This window comes from Natrix helvetica (genome assembly GCF_964273705.1).
Source record: "Natrix helvetica genome assembly, chromosome: 4".
Taxonomy (NCBI): domain Eukaryota; kingdom Metazoa; phylum Chordata; class Lepidosauria; order Squamata; family Natricidae; genus Natrix; species Natrix helvetica.
The window spans coordinates 91,891,473-91,911,887 of NC_138550.1; the positions used below are offsets into that span (position 1 = coordinate 91,891,473).

General features: G+C 37.9%; 1 protein-coding gene across 1 annotated transcript; it reads left to right on the forward strand.

The window, feature by feature from the left end:
* Positions 1 to 20: 20 nt before the first annotated feature.
* LOC309391267 (UPF0489 protein C5orf22 homolog) lies at positions 21 to 20,261 on the forward strand. The gene is made up of 9 exons (XM_081951540.1): positions 21 to 282; positions 990 to 1,135; positions 3,219 to 3,368; positions 4,259 to 4,715; positions 7,159 to 7,221; positions 7,934 to 8,055; positions 9,881 to 9,947; positions 17,152 to 17,291; positions 19,336 to 20,261. Exons 1-9 carry the CDS (start codon positions 166 to 168, stop codon positions 19,490 to 19,492), a joined length of 1,419 nt encoding a protein of 472 aa, XP_081807666.1. The 5' UTR covers positions 21 to 165; the 3' UTR covers positions 19,493 to 20,261.
* The last annotated feature ends 154 nt before the right edge of the window (positions 20,262 to 20,415 follow it).

Below are 20,415 nucleotides of genomic sequence, written 5' to 3' on the forward strand. Positions count from 1 at the left end.
CTAGACGCGTCCCCCCGTTGTCTTTGGAACACGATCAGGGTTAGAATTCCGGTCTTAGAACGTAGCGTTTCCCAGCATTCGATGCCTTCCTTCGCTGAAGATCTTGGCGTTCGATTTTAGAATCTTCGATGTCCCGAGCATTCGGTGACCTATAAGCTGATTAAAATGAGTAGCGGCGGCGGCGGCGGGGAAGAGCAGAGCGCTGGACACGAGAGCAGTGGGGGCAGCTCCCTCCGCACGTACCCCAAGTTGCCAGTTTGGGTGGTGGAAGATCATCACGATGTAAGTTAAATGCCGGTCAGCAAATGGTTTCGTCGCCCTTCGCTAATGCGCGGCGTTGTGAAATTGGGGAGCAGCTCCAAAGAATTCGCAGGACTGGTGGTTGAATATAGGCAGTTGAAGTTGAAAACCTAAAGACTTTGTGACCTCTCGCATTTTGCCAGACGCAAAGATGCTTTGATTACAAGTCTTATCTCTTAGATTCCCCCCCCCCGCTGCCCTTATCTGGTCCCCAGCCAAAGAATGGAAACGTACCAATTTTAAAATAGTATGTTTTTTCCCCATACACTGAATTATTACACTGAAATTACCCCAAAGGTGGTTCCTATTTTTCTACTTGCATTTTTACGTGATTTTGAACTGCTAGATTGCCAGAAGCCGGGACAAGTAATGGGAGCTCACTCCGTTACATGGTGCCAGGGATTCAAACCGCCAAACTGCCGATCTTTCTGATGGACAAGCTCAGCATCTTAGCCACTGAGCCACCACGTCCTGAGTAATTAAGGCTAGTATTACTTAGGAGTGAGTTTTATTGATCTTGGGTTATATAACAGGGCATAAGAACTTTGCTGCTAAAAATGATTGGGACAAAGCCAATTATTTCCAGGCACCTCTGTCCTTTTTGATGACATTCCTTGCAAACCTGATGAATCATAAAGTTTATCCATAGTTTTTTGTACACTAAAACATCTGCAATGGTGTCATTCCAGGTTCTTCCTTTCATTTACCGAGCTATTGGCTCAAAGCATCTTCCTGTTAGCAACATCAGCTTTCTTCATTTGGACTCCCACCCAGATCTCCTTATTCCACTGGACATGCCTGCAGATACTGTGTTCGACAAGGAGGCTCTGTTTAGGTATGATGGTGCAGTTGTGTGGACTGGGTAGAATTTTAGCTTAACTGAGCATAGAATTTTTAATGTTTTCTATGCTTTGTTCTTGGAGTGCGCTGAAATTACATAAGACGTGACAAAAAACTGTCAGCTCACATTACTTTTTAATTTTTTTTAAATTCATTTCATATTAAAATATCAGACACAGTGTGACCATCCTGGCATTATCTCCACACTATAATATAGAATAAATGTATATACTCATCACACATTACTAATTATATACAATTATTCTGCCCAATATACTCATTTATATTTCCACATATTATAACACATTTCGAGTCCAGAAATCCCGTTTATTTCCTGTTCCAACTCCCACCTCTCAGTTCCAACCATTGGTAAAATCTATTTCATATATCATGATATTCTGTGTCTCCTTTATTTTTATCAGCTGACATGACATAATCAAACAATGAAGTCATTTGGGATGAAACATTCTTTAAGCTTTATGTGTATGTCTTATACCTAAATGGCCAGAGGGGGGCATCTGAAGTTCGTACTAAGAATTCTACTTATCTAAGCCTTAGTATAGAACTAGCCATCCTGCTAGTTTCTGAGAATAGTTCTTATTTCTGAGAAGTCGATTCTGTTGCTTTATGAAGAACAACATGATGAAGTCCCAAAGGGGCTTTTTTCAAGAGGCAACTGGACTTTCTTGTTTTTCTCTGAAGATGTTTTGCTTCTCATCCAAGAAGATTCTTCAGCTCGGAAGAGAGGCTTCTTGGATGAGAAGCAAAATGTCTTCAAAGAAAAACCAGAAAGTCCAGTTCCCTCTTGAAAAAAACATTTTTTGGACAACCATGATCTGGATGACTGAGAATCTCCATAAACATGATGAAGTTTGTACACTGTTTAAGAAGGAGACCCCAAAATTAAATGAGGGTGGACCACAATGTCGTTTGATAAGGTAATAAGTAGAAAGGAATATCTTGGACCTAACAAAGGAAGAATAGACAGGATCCCTGAACACTGTTTTTGCTACAAGTCCTGTAATTTTATGTGCTAAGTATATCAGAATGCTCAAAGAACTGTGAGGTTTCCAGAATTATAAAAATGCTTTATAGAAAGACTGTGCTACAGGGAGCTGAAGAGCAAACTGTTTGCATATAGTATTTAGTATACACTACATACGATATATCTATACATACACAGAATGATGAATAGGAACATTACGATTGCGACATTTTTAGTAGCATCCTGTTGCTATATACAGGTAGTCCTCAACTTATAACGGTTCATTTAGTGACCGTTCAAAGTTACAATGGCACTGAAAAAAATGACCATGCTTCACAGTTATGACCTTTGCAGCAGCCTTGTGATCACGTGATCAAAATTCCAATGCTTGGCAGCTGGTTCATATTTATGACGGTTGCAGTGTCCCAACCTGTTGCAACCTGACAAGCAAAGTCAATGAGAAAACCAGATTCACTGGTTCATGTTCTCTGTACGTTTCATTATTTAGTTATCTATTAGAGGGAAAACCCAGTAAAGTTAGCCATTTATTGAACGAACCAAATGGTTTCTGCACACCATTTATTTATTTATTTATTTACTTTATTTATTTATCAGCACAAATACAACACACACACACACACACACACACACACACACATATATATATATATATATATATATATATATATATATATATATATATATATATATATATATATATAGTATTGTAACACGTATTCTAACATATATATATTATGTCATGCTGATCATTTAGTAGGATTAGTGTTAGCGTTAAAACTTCAAGTCTTCAAATTGTAATTACTTTTGGGGTCTGTTGTAACTTTGAATAGTCACCAAATGATCTTTCATAAGTCAAGGACTACCTATATGTATGCTGTTTCTCACTTTCAAAAAATATCTTTGAACACTACTGATTTTATCTGATTTTGTATCTAACAAAACCATTGGAATATTTCTTAGGAGAGCTTATTTTCATAAGGGCAAGTATGTTGACAATGCTTTTTTTTTTATGTCATTTCTACGCAGGGTTTTCGAACATTTCAGCCCATGTTTATCCTTTGTTCTTTTACAGTGAACTAAGTATTGAAAACTGGATTATGCCTGCTGTTTATGCTGGTCATTTTTCACAAGTAATATGGTTACATCCAGCTTGGGCTCAACAAATAGAAGAAGGAACTCATCATTTTTTGGTGGGCAAAGATGCCTCTACTACTACAATAAGGTAACTTAGGGAATGTGTTTTCTTGCAGCATTCCAAGAATTTGTTTTAGAATGTGTTTGTATGTGTGTGCTTGCACGTATATCTGAGTTAGTGTATCCGGCCGTGAGTTGCCTGTCCCTTTTTTAAAAAAAAAAATAGTTTTTATTGAATGTTTTCAAGTTTAAGAAACCACAAGTAAAAAGAAGGAAAAAGAAAAAGAAAAAAAACAAGAAAAAATACAAAAACAAATACAAACATAAAAACACAAACAAATAACATTATATATAATATAATTTTACAGTTTCCTGTATCAGCATGTATATTCTGCTTTTGTAGTTTACTACTCAATAATTGGGTTCTCGTAGATTTTAAGAATTCTAATACTAATGTAATAGTTACATTGTAATAGGATAGTATAATACATATAATCAGATTTTACATACATACATTTTTCTTCATATTATAATCAATAGTTTTAAAAAAAAATTATTTCTTGTTTTGGCTTCTATTCTCTAGCCACTTTTGCAGTCGACTCCAAATTTTATAATAGTCCAACTCTTCTCTTTCTTTTAACTCCATAGTTCTTTTAACTCCATAGTCCTGTCCATTTCAGCACATTCGAATATCTTCCTAATTGCCATTTCATCGGGGGGGGGGGGGGGGGGGGAGGTAGTTTTTTGTTTCCAATTTTGTGCAAAGGCAATCCTAGCAACAGTTAGTATGTGTAATATTATATATTGATGTTTCTTGTCCATCTTTGGGTCTAGTATACCTAATAAACATAATTCTGGTTTCAATTCTATCTTACGTTCAGTGATTCCTTCCAGTGTATCCGGCCATGAGTTGCCCGTCCCTTTTTTTATATTGCCAGAAATAAGCTGACAATAACCATAAACATTTATTATTCCCAGGGTTACAAGCACAGATGCTTACTTCCTTTCTGATGGTCTCTATGTCCCCGCTGATCAGCTGGAGAACAAAAAATCTTTACATCTGGATGTGTGCCTTGTGAATCCCTCCAAAGCCGCCGGTGATTGGGAAGGCAACCAAGCTCCACATTCTGCTAAGAAGTGCAAATTAAGTGTTGAGGTCTCAGGTGATGCCTCTTCATCAAAAGACTCTGCTGACCCGACCCACAGTTGCACAGTTGGACTATCTGATGGCTTTGGAAAGGGTATCTCTGGGCATGAGAAGCCGAGCAATTCCCAGGTTCCCTCTGCATCTGGTTTCACAGGAAAACACCAGTATCAAATGTCAGAACTTGTCCGAGACATTCTCCAAGTGCTGAAGAAGGGCACTGCTTATGTTTTAGATATAGACTTGGACTTCTTTTCAGTTAGGAATCCTTTCAAAGAAATATACACACAGGTAACTATCCAGCTACAACACCAATCTTGCCCTTTTTAAAGAAGATCTATTTCAATAGTTATTTTCCCCCTACATTCTTAGTGTGACATTTAGTTCAGAATCTTTGCTACTGTCTTTCCTGCTCACACTATTTGCCCAAAGCAGTTTACAATGCAGTGTTAAAGCACAACAGCAAAAAGAAGCAGGGAAAGAACGGAAACAAACAATATAATAAAAAAAAATCAGTTAAAACAGCAGAATGGGAAACAATCTAGCATTTCCAATCTAGCACCTCCTTTCAAATATGTTGCCAACAGCTCAGGCATTTTCCTCTAGGGTGAGTTTACTGACATGTTAAAATTCAAACCAGGAATGTTCTAAACTGGATATGTTTTTTTCAATCAAGTGTTTTTCTTAATAAATTGCATGACTATCTTTATACCTTAGGACTGAAAATTACCACAAGGCTGCAGTATGGAAGCTCTTAGGATACCAGTCTTATTTCATTCCATACTACTACTCCCAAGAGCCGGTGTATGTGTCCACCAACTATCTTTGGCCCTTTTACAGCTGGTTCTAGCTATTCCTTTTTTACTTTGAAGGAATTCCCCCCTTTTTGCTGTTGTTGTTTTTTGATAAATCCTGAGGTCGACTCAAGCCTTTTGAGATCTCTGACGATTCTATAGTAATAATAAACTCAGCACTCATTTGAAGACTTCAGCTTGTTACTTGCAGTTAGTGTATCAGTCCTACAGTCTGGATCCCTAACATAGCCCCTCTGACTGTTGGGAGTATGTGAAATTCTCTGTCTTCATAATCGATTGGATAGAACTGCTGATTCTGAACTGTTTTCCAAAATTTTGAGTATAGAAGAAAACTTTTTGTTTTGGGCTCAGAAGAAAATATCAACATTGCCCGTGCCCTTGTTATAAATTTTATTTCCTGCTCTGAACATTAGAAATGTGATTGCCTCTAGGTGTAGTAGGCCGAACGTCCATCAGACCACTAGCAACAGCAACCAGGACCCTGGTTCCATCTTGGGTTCTCCTTATGGAGCGGTATATAAGTCTTAAGTGCTATTGCCATGGCTATTATCAGGATCAAGAGTGGCAATCTCCTTTTGAGCAGTCATGTTTGGTGGATTGTCAGAAGGGAAAGAGGGACGGATTTGGGCTCAGCCAAAAGCCTAGATTATTCCAGATTATTGCTGCTACCTGAGTAGGGAAGTGTTTTTCAGGGCAGATGACATAGTGCTGCCCAATTGCTCATTTGAATGTCTGTCTGGTTCTTGTACTGAATTGCCTGGGAGATAATCACTTCTGTTTCCCACTCTACCCTCTGCCTTTTCCATTAATGTGCAATAGTAATGATTCCTCACCCAATAGTTCAGACATGATAGCAGGCAGGTGTATAGAAACCTTGAATTCAGTTGCCTTTGCCTGGGTCACTGATGTACGTACAAGACTATATGAAGTGGGACACCAATGCAACACTGGCATTAGAAAAGGATTAACAGCAGTAGCACTTAGATTTATTTACCACTTCACAGTGCTTTACAGCCCTCTCTAAATGGTTTACTTAGTCAGCATATTGTCCTCAACAATCCTGGTCTCTCATTTTACCAACCTTGGAAAGATGGAAGGCTGAGTCAACTTTGAGCGGTTAGGGTTGAACTGATGACAGTTGACAGAGTTAACTTGCAATACTGCATTCGAACCACTGCACTATCACAACTCATTGAATAAGCTTTATGGGGAGGAGTTTGCTTCTGTGACTTATGATTTCAATAAAGTCTCTAATAAAGATACTTCCTGTGACTAGGTTAGCCGTCTTCCCACTAAATATGAGGTAACGGGTATAATCCAAGGTGATGGTTATCATGGCTTGGGACATGATTAGGGAACAGCTAAGTATCTTCTTGTCCAAGATACTTGTAGAGAGTTTTTGCTACTCACAAGGTTAGGATATTCAGAAGCAAGCATTTCTAAGAGAACCTCTCCTCCCACCAGATACAAGGATGGTGGATAGGTTTTTTCTATTGTTACTGCTATTGTACTGTTTGCTGTGTGATTTTAGCGGCACTGTTCAAAGATACTGCTATATGCTGCTTGGAGTCCTATGACTGAAGCAGCTTAAAAGCATTCAAAATAATAAAAATCTGCTGGATTCAGCTGGATAAAGCAAATTTTAAAATGTAACAACAGAATTCTACATGAAAAGGTCTCTGTATATGGAAAAATCCAGAATAACTGATCTTATGAAGTTTGGTTTTAATATAGACAATAGAGAAAACATCTAAAAGTACCCAAAGTATATTTTTGATGATGCATTTTTCTTTTTTGCAGGAACTGGGGGCAATTTCCCAAAAACCAAATTTAGGACTATAAATGGTGTTTTGATTATTCGCATATACCTTGCAGTGTACTATGAATGACCATTTTTGTTTGTTGATTTATTTATACAGGAAGAATACAAACTCTTACAAGAACTATACAGTTTTCAGAAGCCTAAAAGCAATTTATCAGAGGTAGGATGTTGGTGATTCTCAGTAGAGAATGGCGAAGGTGGTTTGTCAAAATTGCTTATCTCAAGAAGAATGTAAGATGTTTGGAAGAGAAGTGATTAGAATTGGGGTAATAGACAAAGAAGGGATACCTTCTTGGTAGCGCTTTCATATAATTCTCAGAATATGTTCTGGAGCATGACTAGAAACTATCTCCATTTCCTTAATGCAGCCAGTAACCCCAGGACATCCCTGCTTTAAAAAATGGCCGCTAGTATTATATTGGCTTCAAAGGAGATTTGGGGCAGTTGATTCAGAAGGATTTTGGAGCAGCGCAGTGGCCTAGAGGGGAAAACACTTGGAAGGTTGAGAATTCAATCCTAGGCAGCAGCAGATGTTTCTCTATCAGGGCAAAAAGAGAAAATATGTGCTATGAACTCCGCGTAGTCATCGGAAAGGCATAGGGCCAGTAAATGCTCAGTTCCACTTAGTTACCCTGATTCCACCTCAAAACAAAGGGATTAAAGAGTTGGAGAAAGAAGAAAGAAAGAAAGAAAGAAAGAAAGAAAGAAAGAAAGAAAGAAAGAAAGAAGAAAGAGAAAAAAGAAAGAAATCAGAAGGATTTTGCAGTGCCTTTAATCTATAGCAGCGAAAATATAACCGCATTTTCTCAGCTGCAGAGCTGGACTTCTGGCTTCCTACAATTGCTTAGTGCTTTCTGCTTTTATATTTGAAGGACGAGTTGGTCGACTGCGTAGAGAACCGCACACACCAGCTGGAAGATCTAGAAGCAGCTTTTGCTGATTTATGTGATGATGACACAGAAGAAAACCTGAAAAGATGGGCTGCAAATCCTGGGTATTGTAATTGAACCCTGTTCCTGACACCAAGTCTATTATGAACTAGACTTTAAGGAGATGATGCTGGGAGGTACTGTATTTTTCGGAGTATAAGATGCACCCTTTTCCCCCCCAAAAAAGAGGGTGAAAATTTGGGTGCGTCTTATATACTGAATACAGTATTTTTGGCCTCCTGAAACCCTGCCCTGAACATCCCGTTTTTCACAAAAATGGAGATATGCAGAGGGTTTGGGAGGCCTGCAAAGTGCTCCTGGGGGCTGGGAGGGCAAAAATGAGTAAAAATCGGGCCAGTTTTTCACAAAAACGGGGCTGATTTTGCCTTCCCAGGAGCACTCTGTAGGCCTTCCAAACTCTCTGCATGCCCTACTTTTATCCTCGTTTTTGCCCTCCGCTGCCCCCAGGAGCACTCTACTGGCCTCCCAAACCCACTGCATGCCCTGTTTTTTGCAAAATGGGGCACTTTTGTGCGAAAAACGGGCCATTTTTTGCCCTCCCCAGGCCTTTGTAGGCCTCTCAAACTCTCTGCATGCGCCTTTTTCACAAAAAAAGAAAAAGCCTGCAGAGTGCTCCTGGGGACCAGAGAGGGCAAAAACTTTATTTTTAAATTTTACCTCTTCAAAAACTTAGTGCGTCTTATACTCTGATGCATCTTACAAACACTGAAAGACATAGCCTTTCTGGGAACTCAGTTATTTTTCGAGGGAGAACAACTTCACACTTGATGAATTTTTGCTAGAATTTTATTTCTCCATACAAGGCATATTTTTTTTGTATAAAGTCTATCATCATGCATCAAACTTTCTTTATATACCGCAATGAATCTTTCAGAATATTGATTTATTTCCATATTTTATGTCTGTTCCTTTTTCGAGCCAGACTTACTGCCCTGTACGTTTCCACAATAGTTCTCACCATAACAAGGTATAAATAACGAAAGAGAGTAATTAGGTACACACAGATAAGTCTGCCAGTGTTACAGTCTGTTCAAAAAGTCTGAGGCAGAAAATATTTAGTTTTTAAAAGCCACTGATTACCAGGACAGTTTAAAGCACAAAGCATGTTTTAATGTGGAAATAGGACAGATATCACCACCAACACCAAAATCCCACACTTCCTCAAAAAATACATTTTTTTTAGTAGGAAATATATTTAAATATTGATGCTAGGCTATACAATTTGTCCACATTTATGAATAAACCAGGCCTTGCTATAATTTGCCAGGGACTTAAGTTGTTATTATAGGATATCTTAAAAGAGAATGGTGCTTCATCCTAATGCCAAGATCTATTTTGGTTTTTTTCTGGAAGAAGTCTGCAGTTGTCATTTTAATGTAGTAAAACTTTAAAAATAGAAAGGGATACAATTTGTAGAATGAAGTATATTGTATATCATAGTTGTCAGGGGAAGTTCCACCCTGAACTAATGAGGTGTGGACCGTCGGCTTTCCAAGCAGCATATTTCCGAATAAGCAGAAAATAAAACCCGAAAGCATATTCTAATGAACAACTTTAATATAAAATAAAATAAAATACAAATCTTACTATCTAAATTTTACATTTTGGCAAGAGCTATGTTGCCCACCTCCTTGGCAGGCGAACGGAAGATCAGAAGGAAAGTAAAGAATGTGTGACGTATTATCAGACATGCGCATTAATCATTGTCACATAAGAAACAATTCAGTCTACTGTATAACTCAGAATATAAGCACAAGTTGGCAAACCAATTAACGCAGTGACAATAGTTTCCCCAGCTTCCTTAGTGTTTATGCCTAGAACATTTCCTGTTTATATTAATTGCACAATTTATATTTTAATTCCATGTAGCATGAAACCTCTGGTTCAACTGGTGCGTAATTTGAAAGATCGAATGGGAACTCCAGATTATGAGATGGTAAGCCTATTCATTTTTTTATTATTTCCAGACCATGATACTGTCATGTAGCTATTGACCCACAGATATTGGTTGCATTACAACCTATACTTACCACAACAAGATTAATTTCTCTCTTCCCTTGCATTCATTCAACTGTAAGATTAGAAGTGAAAATTAAGTCAACCATAATTTAGTGTTGCTCTTCAAATCTGCAATTTTGAAACAATTATGATTTGTTTGAAAGAACTCAAGTTAATAAACCAAGGTCTAAAGTTGGCTTAATTTTGGCAAAATTAATACTTATTTCTCAAGCAAACCATTTTTAAAGCATTCTGCAGATCCAACAACATTTGTAATCATCCTGGATGGAGATCCTTGGGAGATCAGGTCTTAAGTATAAGTATAAGTATAATCTTTATTGTCATTGTACTTAAATACAATGAAATTGGTTTTAACCTCACTGGTGCAAAATTATAACAGAAACGAAAAAAGAAAGAAAAAGAAAAAAAACTAGCTTGTGCATGGAGTGATTGTGGTTGTATTTAAAAGTCTCACAGCCCAAAGATAGAAACTGTCTTTAAACCTGTTTGTTCGGCTGGCTATACTTTGATGTCTTCTGCCTGATGGTAGAAATGCAAAGAGACACTGACCAGTGTGTGAATCATCTCTGAGTATCTTCGTTACTCTGCTAAAGCAGCGAGATCTGGCGATGTCATCCAGGGGTATCAGAAGGCAACCAATGGTTTCTTGTGCCGAATTCATCACTCTCTGTAGGGCCTTCCTGTCCGCAGCTGTTAAACCAGCATACCATACTGTAATACAATATTCGTGCCATCCTTCCAATTAATAAACACTGCCACTCTAGTTTAAAAACAAATCCTTGTTTTCACTTCTTTCCAGCTAGCAACTATCATGTTCCGGCATTCACGTTGCATACAAACAGAGATTCAGTTTGTTTGGTGAAAAACTTTTATCTCTATCTAACAAACTACGTGATAACCAACACTAAATTTCAATGATACAAAGGTAAACAAATCCAAGTCAGTTCTAACCAAGTTACACCATCACCCATATATATATATATCATTACCCAGCCCAGCTCCACTCACAACTCCACCCAGATGACACCCACCCACCATCACCAATCACCATGACCCACACCTCCAGCCATACCCCCACTCAGTGTCATCATAGCCTCTTTCCTGGTTAGCCGCATCTGAGCAAAGAGTTACATCAGAATAGGCAGTTGCACCCGAGTAGAAGAGTTACATCAGCGTAGGCAGTTGCACCCGAATAGAAGATTACACCAGAGGAGGCAGTGCTAAAACACAAACTCATTTGTAATCTTCACAAGAAAGAGGTTTTGTGTTTTTTTCCCCTCTCCCAATGCCGATAAGGCTCTCAAAGGACAGCTGTGTAAACACTTTGTGCCCTTGGCTCTTATCACTTTTAATTACGGAACTTTGATGTATGGATCAATTTTCAGAAGAGGAAACTTTAACTTTGCAAAATATTTGGTATGGGATTCAAAATTTATTGGAGGTAACTGGAAGAATTGAGAAGAGGATAGAGTTTATACTAGAAAAAAATGATGGAGATGGAGCCCTAAAAATTGAAGAGAAAAATGAATACAAAGATAAGAAAACTAGGTTCCGGTTCCGGCGGCGGCGGCGACGGGCAGCTCTTTGCCCGCTCCGGCTCCCCGGTGGGCTTCCCCACTCCTTGGGGGGCACAGGACACCCCGCAGAGGGGTCCTGCCGGAGGGGCGGCATCGCGGAGGACTCCTGCAGCGGCGGCAGCCGGCGGGAGCTCTCTCGCGCGCCCAAGGCACCGGGGAGCAAGCTCGGAGGGTGCTTCGCGTTCCTACGCCTCGCGCCTCGCTATAAGCCGACTGGAGAATGCTACAATTGAAGGAAGCAGCTGCGGTGCGGTGAGGTTGCTTCTCTCTTCATCCCTTACTTTGCATGAAGATTTATTCAGCTTTTAAAACTTTAAAATAACTTTCGGAGCATTTTGGAGGTGCGGCTGGAGGGAGGGGGTTTCCCCCCCCCCCTTGGACAAGCGGTGAGAAACAATTTTGCTCTCAACCCCCGGGGAAGGAGGAGGGGGGAGAGCCAACGAATGAAGCCTCACTTAGGCTGAGATGATTTTCTTTTCAATTTAATCTTACATATTACAATGATTTGAGGACTTTTGGAACTTTTTAAAAAACTTTGTTACGCCTCTGTGCCCAAAACTGGCAGGGCAAGATGGCACACTTCCGTTGTCTTTATGAACTCTGAAACCTGATTCCACCTTTAAAATTCAGGCTTCCGGTCTTTGTCTCCGTGTCTCCCAGAGGAATCTCTTGTGGATTGGTATTTTTTTCAACCTTCTAGGGGAAATTTTCTATCTATTGCCAGACTTATTGGAGAGATTCTCTTCTGCCTGGTTCTTCTGCTCCCGGATTCACCTGGCTACCCTTCTTTTCTAACTGCTTACTTTATATTTGGACTGAACTTCTAACGTTATAAAGGATGGCATCTAAAAGACCCCCTCCTGGAAAACCTGGCTTTGCCACTTCTGCTCCAACATCCGCAATATCCAGTCCAGCCACACAGTCAAAGATAACAGAACTGATGCAACATAAGACTACAGAGATGGACTTTCAACAAATGCTTCAACAAATTTTACAGGGCCAGGAGGAAATCAAGAAACAGCTAAGGGAAATGAAAGATGAAATTAAAGAAAATCAAGCCCAAATATATAAGAACTCACAAAGACTGAATCTTGTGGAAGGGGGGGTGGAGGAGGTGAGGGGGGGGTGGAAGCTGTGCAGAAAGGGAACAAAGATCTTGACATCCAACAGATGAAATTAGAATTTGAGAGAATGTCCTATTATCTTAGATTTCAAAATGTTATAGAAGAAGATGGGGAAAATATAAGGGACATCATGACAAACATTCTGGCTGACTACACACACAAAGAAAAACAACAGATGGGTGGGATATAGACCTGGTTTATAGAGTGAACTCAGCTTACGCTAGAACACACAATGTACCCAGGGAGGTTCACATTAAATTCCTTAGAAAAAGCACAAGAGATGAAATTCTGGGTGTACAAAGGGGGCAAGCATTGACATATCATGATATGGAGATAACCATTCTGAAGCAGATCCCTAAGAAGATTAGAGAAAAAAGAAAAAATTATTCGCAATTAGCGAATAAATTATACCAGAAAGGGGTGTGGTTTAGATGGTTGATGCCTGAAGGTATGCTGATATTCTGGGAGGAGACAAGAATTAGAATTAATTCACCCATAGAGGCGCAGGCCTTTATGGAAAAAAATAAAACACTCCTAGAGAAACCACCAAACACCACAACGGACACGCAGGACACGGGAGGGGCCAGAGCTCTGCCAGTGGAGGGAGATGGGGCAATAGCAAGAAGACTCAGATCACAGAAATAAATAAGAAAATCATATTATTATAAATTGACCAAAAGTGAAAATGGAATTATATTTGGATTTTATATTGTAATGTTTAATTTGATTGAATTTAATAATAGAACTAATATGCTGATTATAATCAATTATATACTAATGCATTATATATAAATGTATGCTACGGGTATGGAGTGAGGGATGCCTCTCACATTTTGCAACTGCCAAAATTTGTATACCTGTCCATTTACCCTTTTCCCTATAAATTTTGAAAAACCAATAAAAATTTTATTACAAAAAAAAAAAAAAGATAAGAAAACTAATGATTTGATCTGTGGAGTGAAAGTGGTTGAAAGCAAAAAAATGGGAGTTTGGAAAAGGAAATTTGATGGACTGGAGCTCTACCTCAAATTTCAAGACACAGAAGAAGGAAAAGGGCGAAAAATGATGGTTTTAAGGAGAGAAACCTTACCAGAAGCACAATTGACAATCAAAGATAAATTAATTAAAGTAGCAAATGGAGGGCGCTGAGATTACCTGAGATATGCAACAAGTAACAAGCTGCAGAGAGATGTCCATAACAGCTTTACCAAGGAAATAAACAGAAGATTAATTCCTCAAATGGCAAAAGAAATAAGACTATATGCCTTCTGGAAGGATACAGGTTGATATATGAAAGTTGATAATAAAAAAGTAGCTACGTTTGGTGATTAGTAAGTAGGAATTTAGTAATTTTTAGATTGCTTTGTTAAATAAATAGTTGATAATGGTAACAAGGTACATATTTATGTCGGCTGGAGGTGAGAAAGTTGGATATAAGTAATAAATGGTTTTGTTAACAAATATTAATGATAACAATAATAATGAAATGATAAGAGATATAGTTACAGTACATATATATGCACTGGTTTAATATAAGGAATTTGGATATAAATTGCAAACAGTGACGGGAAAAAAGGCTTAGAAATTTTGTTAATTCTTATTTTGAATATGTTATAAAGGTGTAATGTTATTGGATATATGAAAGTTGATAACAAAAAATTAACTAAATCTTATAATTAGTAAGTAATAATTTAGTAACTTTTAGATTGTTAGGTTAAATAAATAATTGATAATGACAATAAGGTACACATATGTGTTGGCTTGATGAGAAGAAAGTGGATATAAATAGTAAAGGATTTTCGTAAATGATTTTGTTAACAAATATTAATAACAATAATAATGAAATGATGAAGATATATAGTTAATTGTGTGTGTGTGTATGTGTGTGTACTGGTTTAACATAAGGAATTTGGATATAAATTGCAAACAGTGATTTGGGAAAAAAGGTTTAGAAATTTTGTTAATTCTTATTTTGAATATGTTATAGGATATATAAAAGTTGATAACAAAAAATTAACTAAGTTTTATAATTAGTAAGTAGTAATTTAGTAACTTTTAGATTGTTATGTTAAATAAATAATTGATAATAGCAATAAGGTACACATATGTGTTGGTTTGATGAGAAGAAAATAGATATAAACAGTAAAGGATCTTTTGTTAACCAATATTAATGATAACAATTAATAATGGAATGATAATGATAAGGGATACAGTTAATGATATATATATGTACTACCATAACAAAAGGAACTTGGACACAAATTGTAAACAGTGACTTGGGGGGGAAAAGGCTTAGAAACTTTGTCAACTTATCTTTATTTAGAATATGTTATAAAGGCTTAAGGTTATTGGATGATTTTTTAATAATTAATGAAATGCAAGCAGGTGGTTGTGTTTTTAACTGGATTATTTTAGGCAAAAGGACACTAAAATAACTTCAGTCAAATGAGAACTATGCTATGTTGACAGTAAGACTCATTAAGAATCTTTGACATTTGATATGAATATAAGTAATGACTGTGGAAGAGATGCACAAAAGCTAATTGTAACAAATTGACACACTTTCTACAAGATGTAATGTAAGATGATGATTTTTTTGTGTTGTTTGTTTAATAAAAATAAAAATTTCTTGCAAAAAAAGAAGAAAATCGAAAACTTTCACTTTAAAAAGTAAAAAATGTTCACTAAACTTCCATTGATAGAAAAAAATAAAATAAAAGAAGATAACACACTGTCCAAAAATGCTTAGGTTCGCCGCTTATTTCCTTTTCTTTACCAGTTTAATTTAACTTCAATCTTTTTTGGGGCAGTCTTTTATAAAAATAAGATTTTCTCACCAGATGGACACACTTTCTCTTTCCGCTTTTCCTCCCGTTGCGGAGCTATCCCGACTTCAGCAGCTTGAGGCTGTGCTTTTTGTCGCCGGCTAGAAGAGATTCTCTTGGAACAATCAGGGACTTTACGATGTCCCTGAGATCAGCAAGACGTACTCTTCCCTGCCACCGTCTCTTTGGGGTGGTTTATGTCCAGATGGACCATCCAGCAGCAAAAGTGTTGACTGCAATCTCGGAGCCCCAAGGTCGCACGTCATACTGTTACGACGTCAGCTCCTTTCTCCTCTGTGCATGTTTTAATGTATGAGAGTACAGTGTCAGTAAATTCTTGCAGCTCCAAATGTTCAAATATACTCCACTCAGTAGTCTCAAAGCAATCCTGCAACTGGCAAAAGCGCTCCCTCTGGCCAGTTTTTGACAGTTTTCAAGACTGGTCGTATCCTTTTCCTAAGGGGATATACTTTGGACACAGTAGCAGAGAGATATGGTCAGACATACCCAGATGGGAGAGGGGGATTGCTCTATATGCCTGTCTTAAGTTTGAGTACATATGGTCTAGGGTATTCTTACCTCTGGTGGTACACTGCACATACTGCACAAACGTAGGGAGAACAGACTTTAGACAAGCTTAATTAAAATCCCCAGCCACGATAAAGCGCCCTCAGGGTAAGTTTCGATGGAGTCATGTAACTTAGCGCTGCGCTAACATTTGCATCAGGTGGAATATAGACAGCAGTGGTAACTATAACAGAAATCTCTCTAGGTAAATAAAATGGCCGACAAATGACAGTTAAGAATTCCACATCTGCAGAACAGTGAGTATAAGTAACTCTCCTGGTGTACTAATACACCAGTTATTATGTGCGTAAATACAAAGTCCTCCACCTTTGTTTTTACCAGAGTTGCTGTTTCTGTCAAAGCGGTGTGTGGTTAGTTAGCTCCACTGACACATCCGGTGCAAGTGGATGAAGCCAGGTCTCTGTGATGATCATCACACAGCAGTCACAAATGAGCTTATTCGCTGCCATCCATAGCTCTAGTTCATCAGTTTTGTGGACAAAGGATCTAGAGTTGGTTAGAAAAATGCTTGGCAATGCTGGTCTGTGAGGCTGCTTCCGTAACCAAACTAGCAAACCAGCTCTGCATCCCCGCTTCTGCTTCCGCTCTCTTTGCTGCCCCTAAGGCCCAACAACGATCCATGGAGAGCCTGGCAGTCTTACTATGTCACTCGGTATATTATGAGACTGCTGGAAGTCGCAGGTAATATCTAGTCGACTAGAAGATCCAATCTTTAATAACTCCCTGCGGGTATAGACTAGTTTTTGCCTAACTCTATTGTGACACCAAGAGCTCAAAGCCACAGCGTCAAAGCACGACACCATCTTGGGGGGGGGGGGAATCCTAGAGAAAGAAGAAAAGATGGATCTAATATCGTATCATCACCTGACAATGTAATCAGAAAAGTGTTTTAAGTTCTTTTAAGGATTTTCTCTTATCATTTGTACTGAATTTGCTTTTTAATTTGCTTGGAGAGGGAGTTCTTGAGCAATGCACTAACAAACAAATGTGTGTCATTCATTTCTCAGGTTCATCAGGCTGGCCTTACATGTGATTACTCAGAAATACCTCATCATGTTAGCACCGAAGAGGAGATAGAGAGTTTCGTACAGTCGATACAACATCTCTTGGGAAGCTTACCGAAACCAACCCTTGTGACCATAGCCCGGTAAGTTTCATGTTTTAAAATATAATTTTTATTAAAACCTTTAAAAAAGGAGGTTAAAAAACCAATGCAAACTAATATAAAGAAGAAAAGGGAAAAAGAAAGAAAGCATACCATGTTTTCCCGAACGTAAGACTTCCCCGGATAATAAGCCCAATCGGGCTTTTGAGTGCATGCACTAAAATAAGCCCTCCCTCGAAAATAAGACCTCCTGAAAATATTGCAACACAGCAGCAGCTGTGAGGTGACCACGCTCGCCGCCTCCTGCATCTCTAAAATAATAAGACCTTCCCAAAAATAAGGCCAACCACTTATTTCAGGGGTCAAAAGAAAATATGACCCTGTCTTATTTTCGGTGAAACACGCTGAAAAAACAAAAAAAAATCTTTTCTTGCAAATTTAAAGAAAAGAAAGAAAATAGTTCCAAGCAGTGTGTTCTCATAGCAGTTAGAAATACAAACACATTTTAAACCACCACCACCCCACTCTTTCTCTCTCTCTCTTTCTCTCTCTTTCTCTAAAGATGCCTCAAAATACTCTTTTTTCTACGATAAATCATGTTCATGATATTTTACAAAAAGTCCATAGGAGGTTTCTAGTCACCAATAAACATAGATAGTATTTTTTTATTCAGTTAAGAAAGTTAATTTATTTATCTCTGTCAATTTCACCAACCATTCTTCCATAGTGGATAGTATCAAAATCTTTCCATCTCCATACATATAATAATTTCATTATAGTAATCGTATATTGAAGTATTCTTCCATAGCTTTTCTCTAACTTCTGGTAAGTTTAATTGTGAGTGTATCTTCAATGCAGCTTGATAGGCTGAACATGCCTCACTCAAAATGCTTCTCCAGGCTTAGTAACCTAGTTCATATTTTACGCTGCCTTAATTAGCTTTGCTTTGGCTTTGAGTGATGGTTACAGTTGTATCCTATAGTTACCACTATAGTTAATTCAGTGTTCTGATTTAGTGCACACTGTTTTAATTCTGATTTAATGTATCATGAACTTAGTGGTTCAAAAGGTGTAGATGTTGCCAGATGCAAAGGAAAGAGACGAAATAACATTTCAGTTACTTCTAAATCAAAGTAGTCAGATATCAAGCATGACTTTTAATGAGAGATGGCATCTGTACGACTTTTTTTCATAGAGAGAAGGGAAAGGTATTTATAGAACGGGAAAAAATCACATCTAAATGCATTGTGCTAGTTGTTCTTGAATTTTGCAGGTATGTTTCTTAAGATTGACTGATGGTTGCAGGTAGCATTTCAAACAATTAGCAAATGGAGATGAATGAAATATTCAGGTTAGAAATGAGCATTAATGAGAGTTGCTCAAATAAGCATGTAGGAGATGCTGTCAATGGGTTTCATTGGAAAGCTAGCTTTCCTCCTTGAGTTTTTGCCCAGCCACTGATTGCTCAGCTGTGTTACCCAAATTGTCTGATTGTTAATGCTTCCATCTTTCAATTGAGTAAATGTCTGGCTGAGAAACACTGCATAGTCTCCAATGATGTGGAAATGAAGCAAGGTGATTTAAGCATAGTATAGCCAGACAAACTAACTAAATAAGCAATGAGCCTATCGTTTAAAATGCAATGAAAGGGCAATGAAAGAAGATGATAGCAATTATTTGAAGTATTTGATTATTCACACATACACACACACACATATTTCAAGTAAGCTGCTAAAATGTCACTCCCACCCCAGTAGCTGTCCGTCTGAAATCTCTGGAGCTCCAGCTAACCAGTTATATGTTTCAGGAAACAGAAAGAGCTAGTGTTTCCATTTTAGACCAAGGCCACCCTGAGATTCTTTGAAAACTTGTCTGAGCTTCCCCATTGAGAAGATCAATGGGACAGAGGTGGGTGTTTTTTATCATTGCAGGCTAAGCTTTGTGGGCGAATAAAGAACATTTGCATGAAAGCTGATACTGCAAAATGAAGGAGGGAAAATAAGGATGAAACTGTACCTTTGAAGATCAGCAGGAAATACTGCTCTTTTGAAATAAACTTAAACGTGTTAAATGTTGGTGTTCCCAGATCCAGCTTGGATGACTACTGTCCTGCAGAGCAAGTTGAGTTCATACAAGAGAAAGTCTTGAACGTACTGCATTTGGTATACGGCACCCTGGATATTAATTTGGAATACTTGGAAGACGCAGGTCCTACCGGAACAGAAGGTTCATCTACAGCATAATCAGCCTGGCTATAGTCTATGGGTGTAAAAAAAAGAGAGAGAGACTAGAAAAGTATTGTACTTGACTTTCTATGGAGTGGTATTCTTAAAGAAGTATTTTAGGAAGCTGAATTGAGAATGTAGCACTTACTTGTGATACTTGTGATCCCAATCCATTTCTCTTTTTTAAAAAATGGAATTGTTTTTCTGCTGTGGTTATATAGAAGAAGGTGATACAGACATTTGGATGTGGAAAAAGCTAGCAGAGAAGATTAATTTTCCTTCTGTTTGTATCTGGTTGCCATAAAAACCTAAAAAAGATATATCTCAGATACTAAACCTGTATGTTTTAGGAATGTAAAAAAAAAAACCCATTCAAATTCAAACCATGTCAAGTTCAAAGTATCCATCCTGAAGGTGAAGCATGCTTGTCCCAAATGCGAAGCAAAATTGCCTTAAGCGCTTTGAAGGCATTTTGTCTCAAAATACTATATTTTGCCCTTGAAATGCAATGGTTCCAAGCTTTCGAAATGCCTGATGCTGGAAATGGCATTACAAACTTGAAATGAAGATTTTCAGGTTCAAAACCCTCTAATGCATTTTCAAATACTGTATGTACTTTTTTAAATTTCTGGAATATGCTACATTGGATGGCAGTGAGAGTCCTAGTATTATCATCCATTGTCTTACAAATCTTAGGTTAATGATTTTCAAATTGTTGTATTAAAGAGAGAGAACTTAATTAACAAGATTAATAATAATAATTTATTAAATTTATATGCTGCCCAACTGCCGTTATAGTCATGTGTGACTTATGAATGAAATGGTATAGAATTTAAAGCATGCCATGATTTAGTTGTGCATGTGGTAAGCCAGGAGCCTTATCTACAGTACCTCCTTAGAAACAGTTTAGCTTACTTTATTGTCATTGCACATGGTACAAT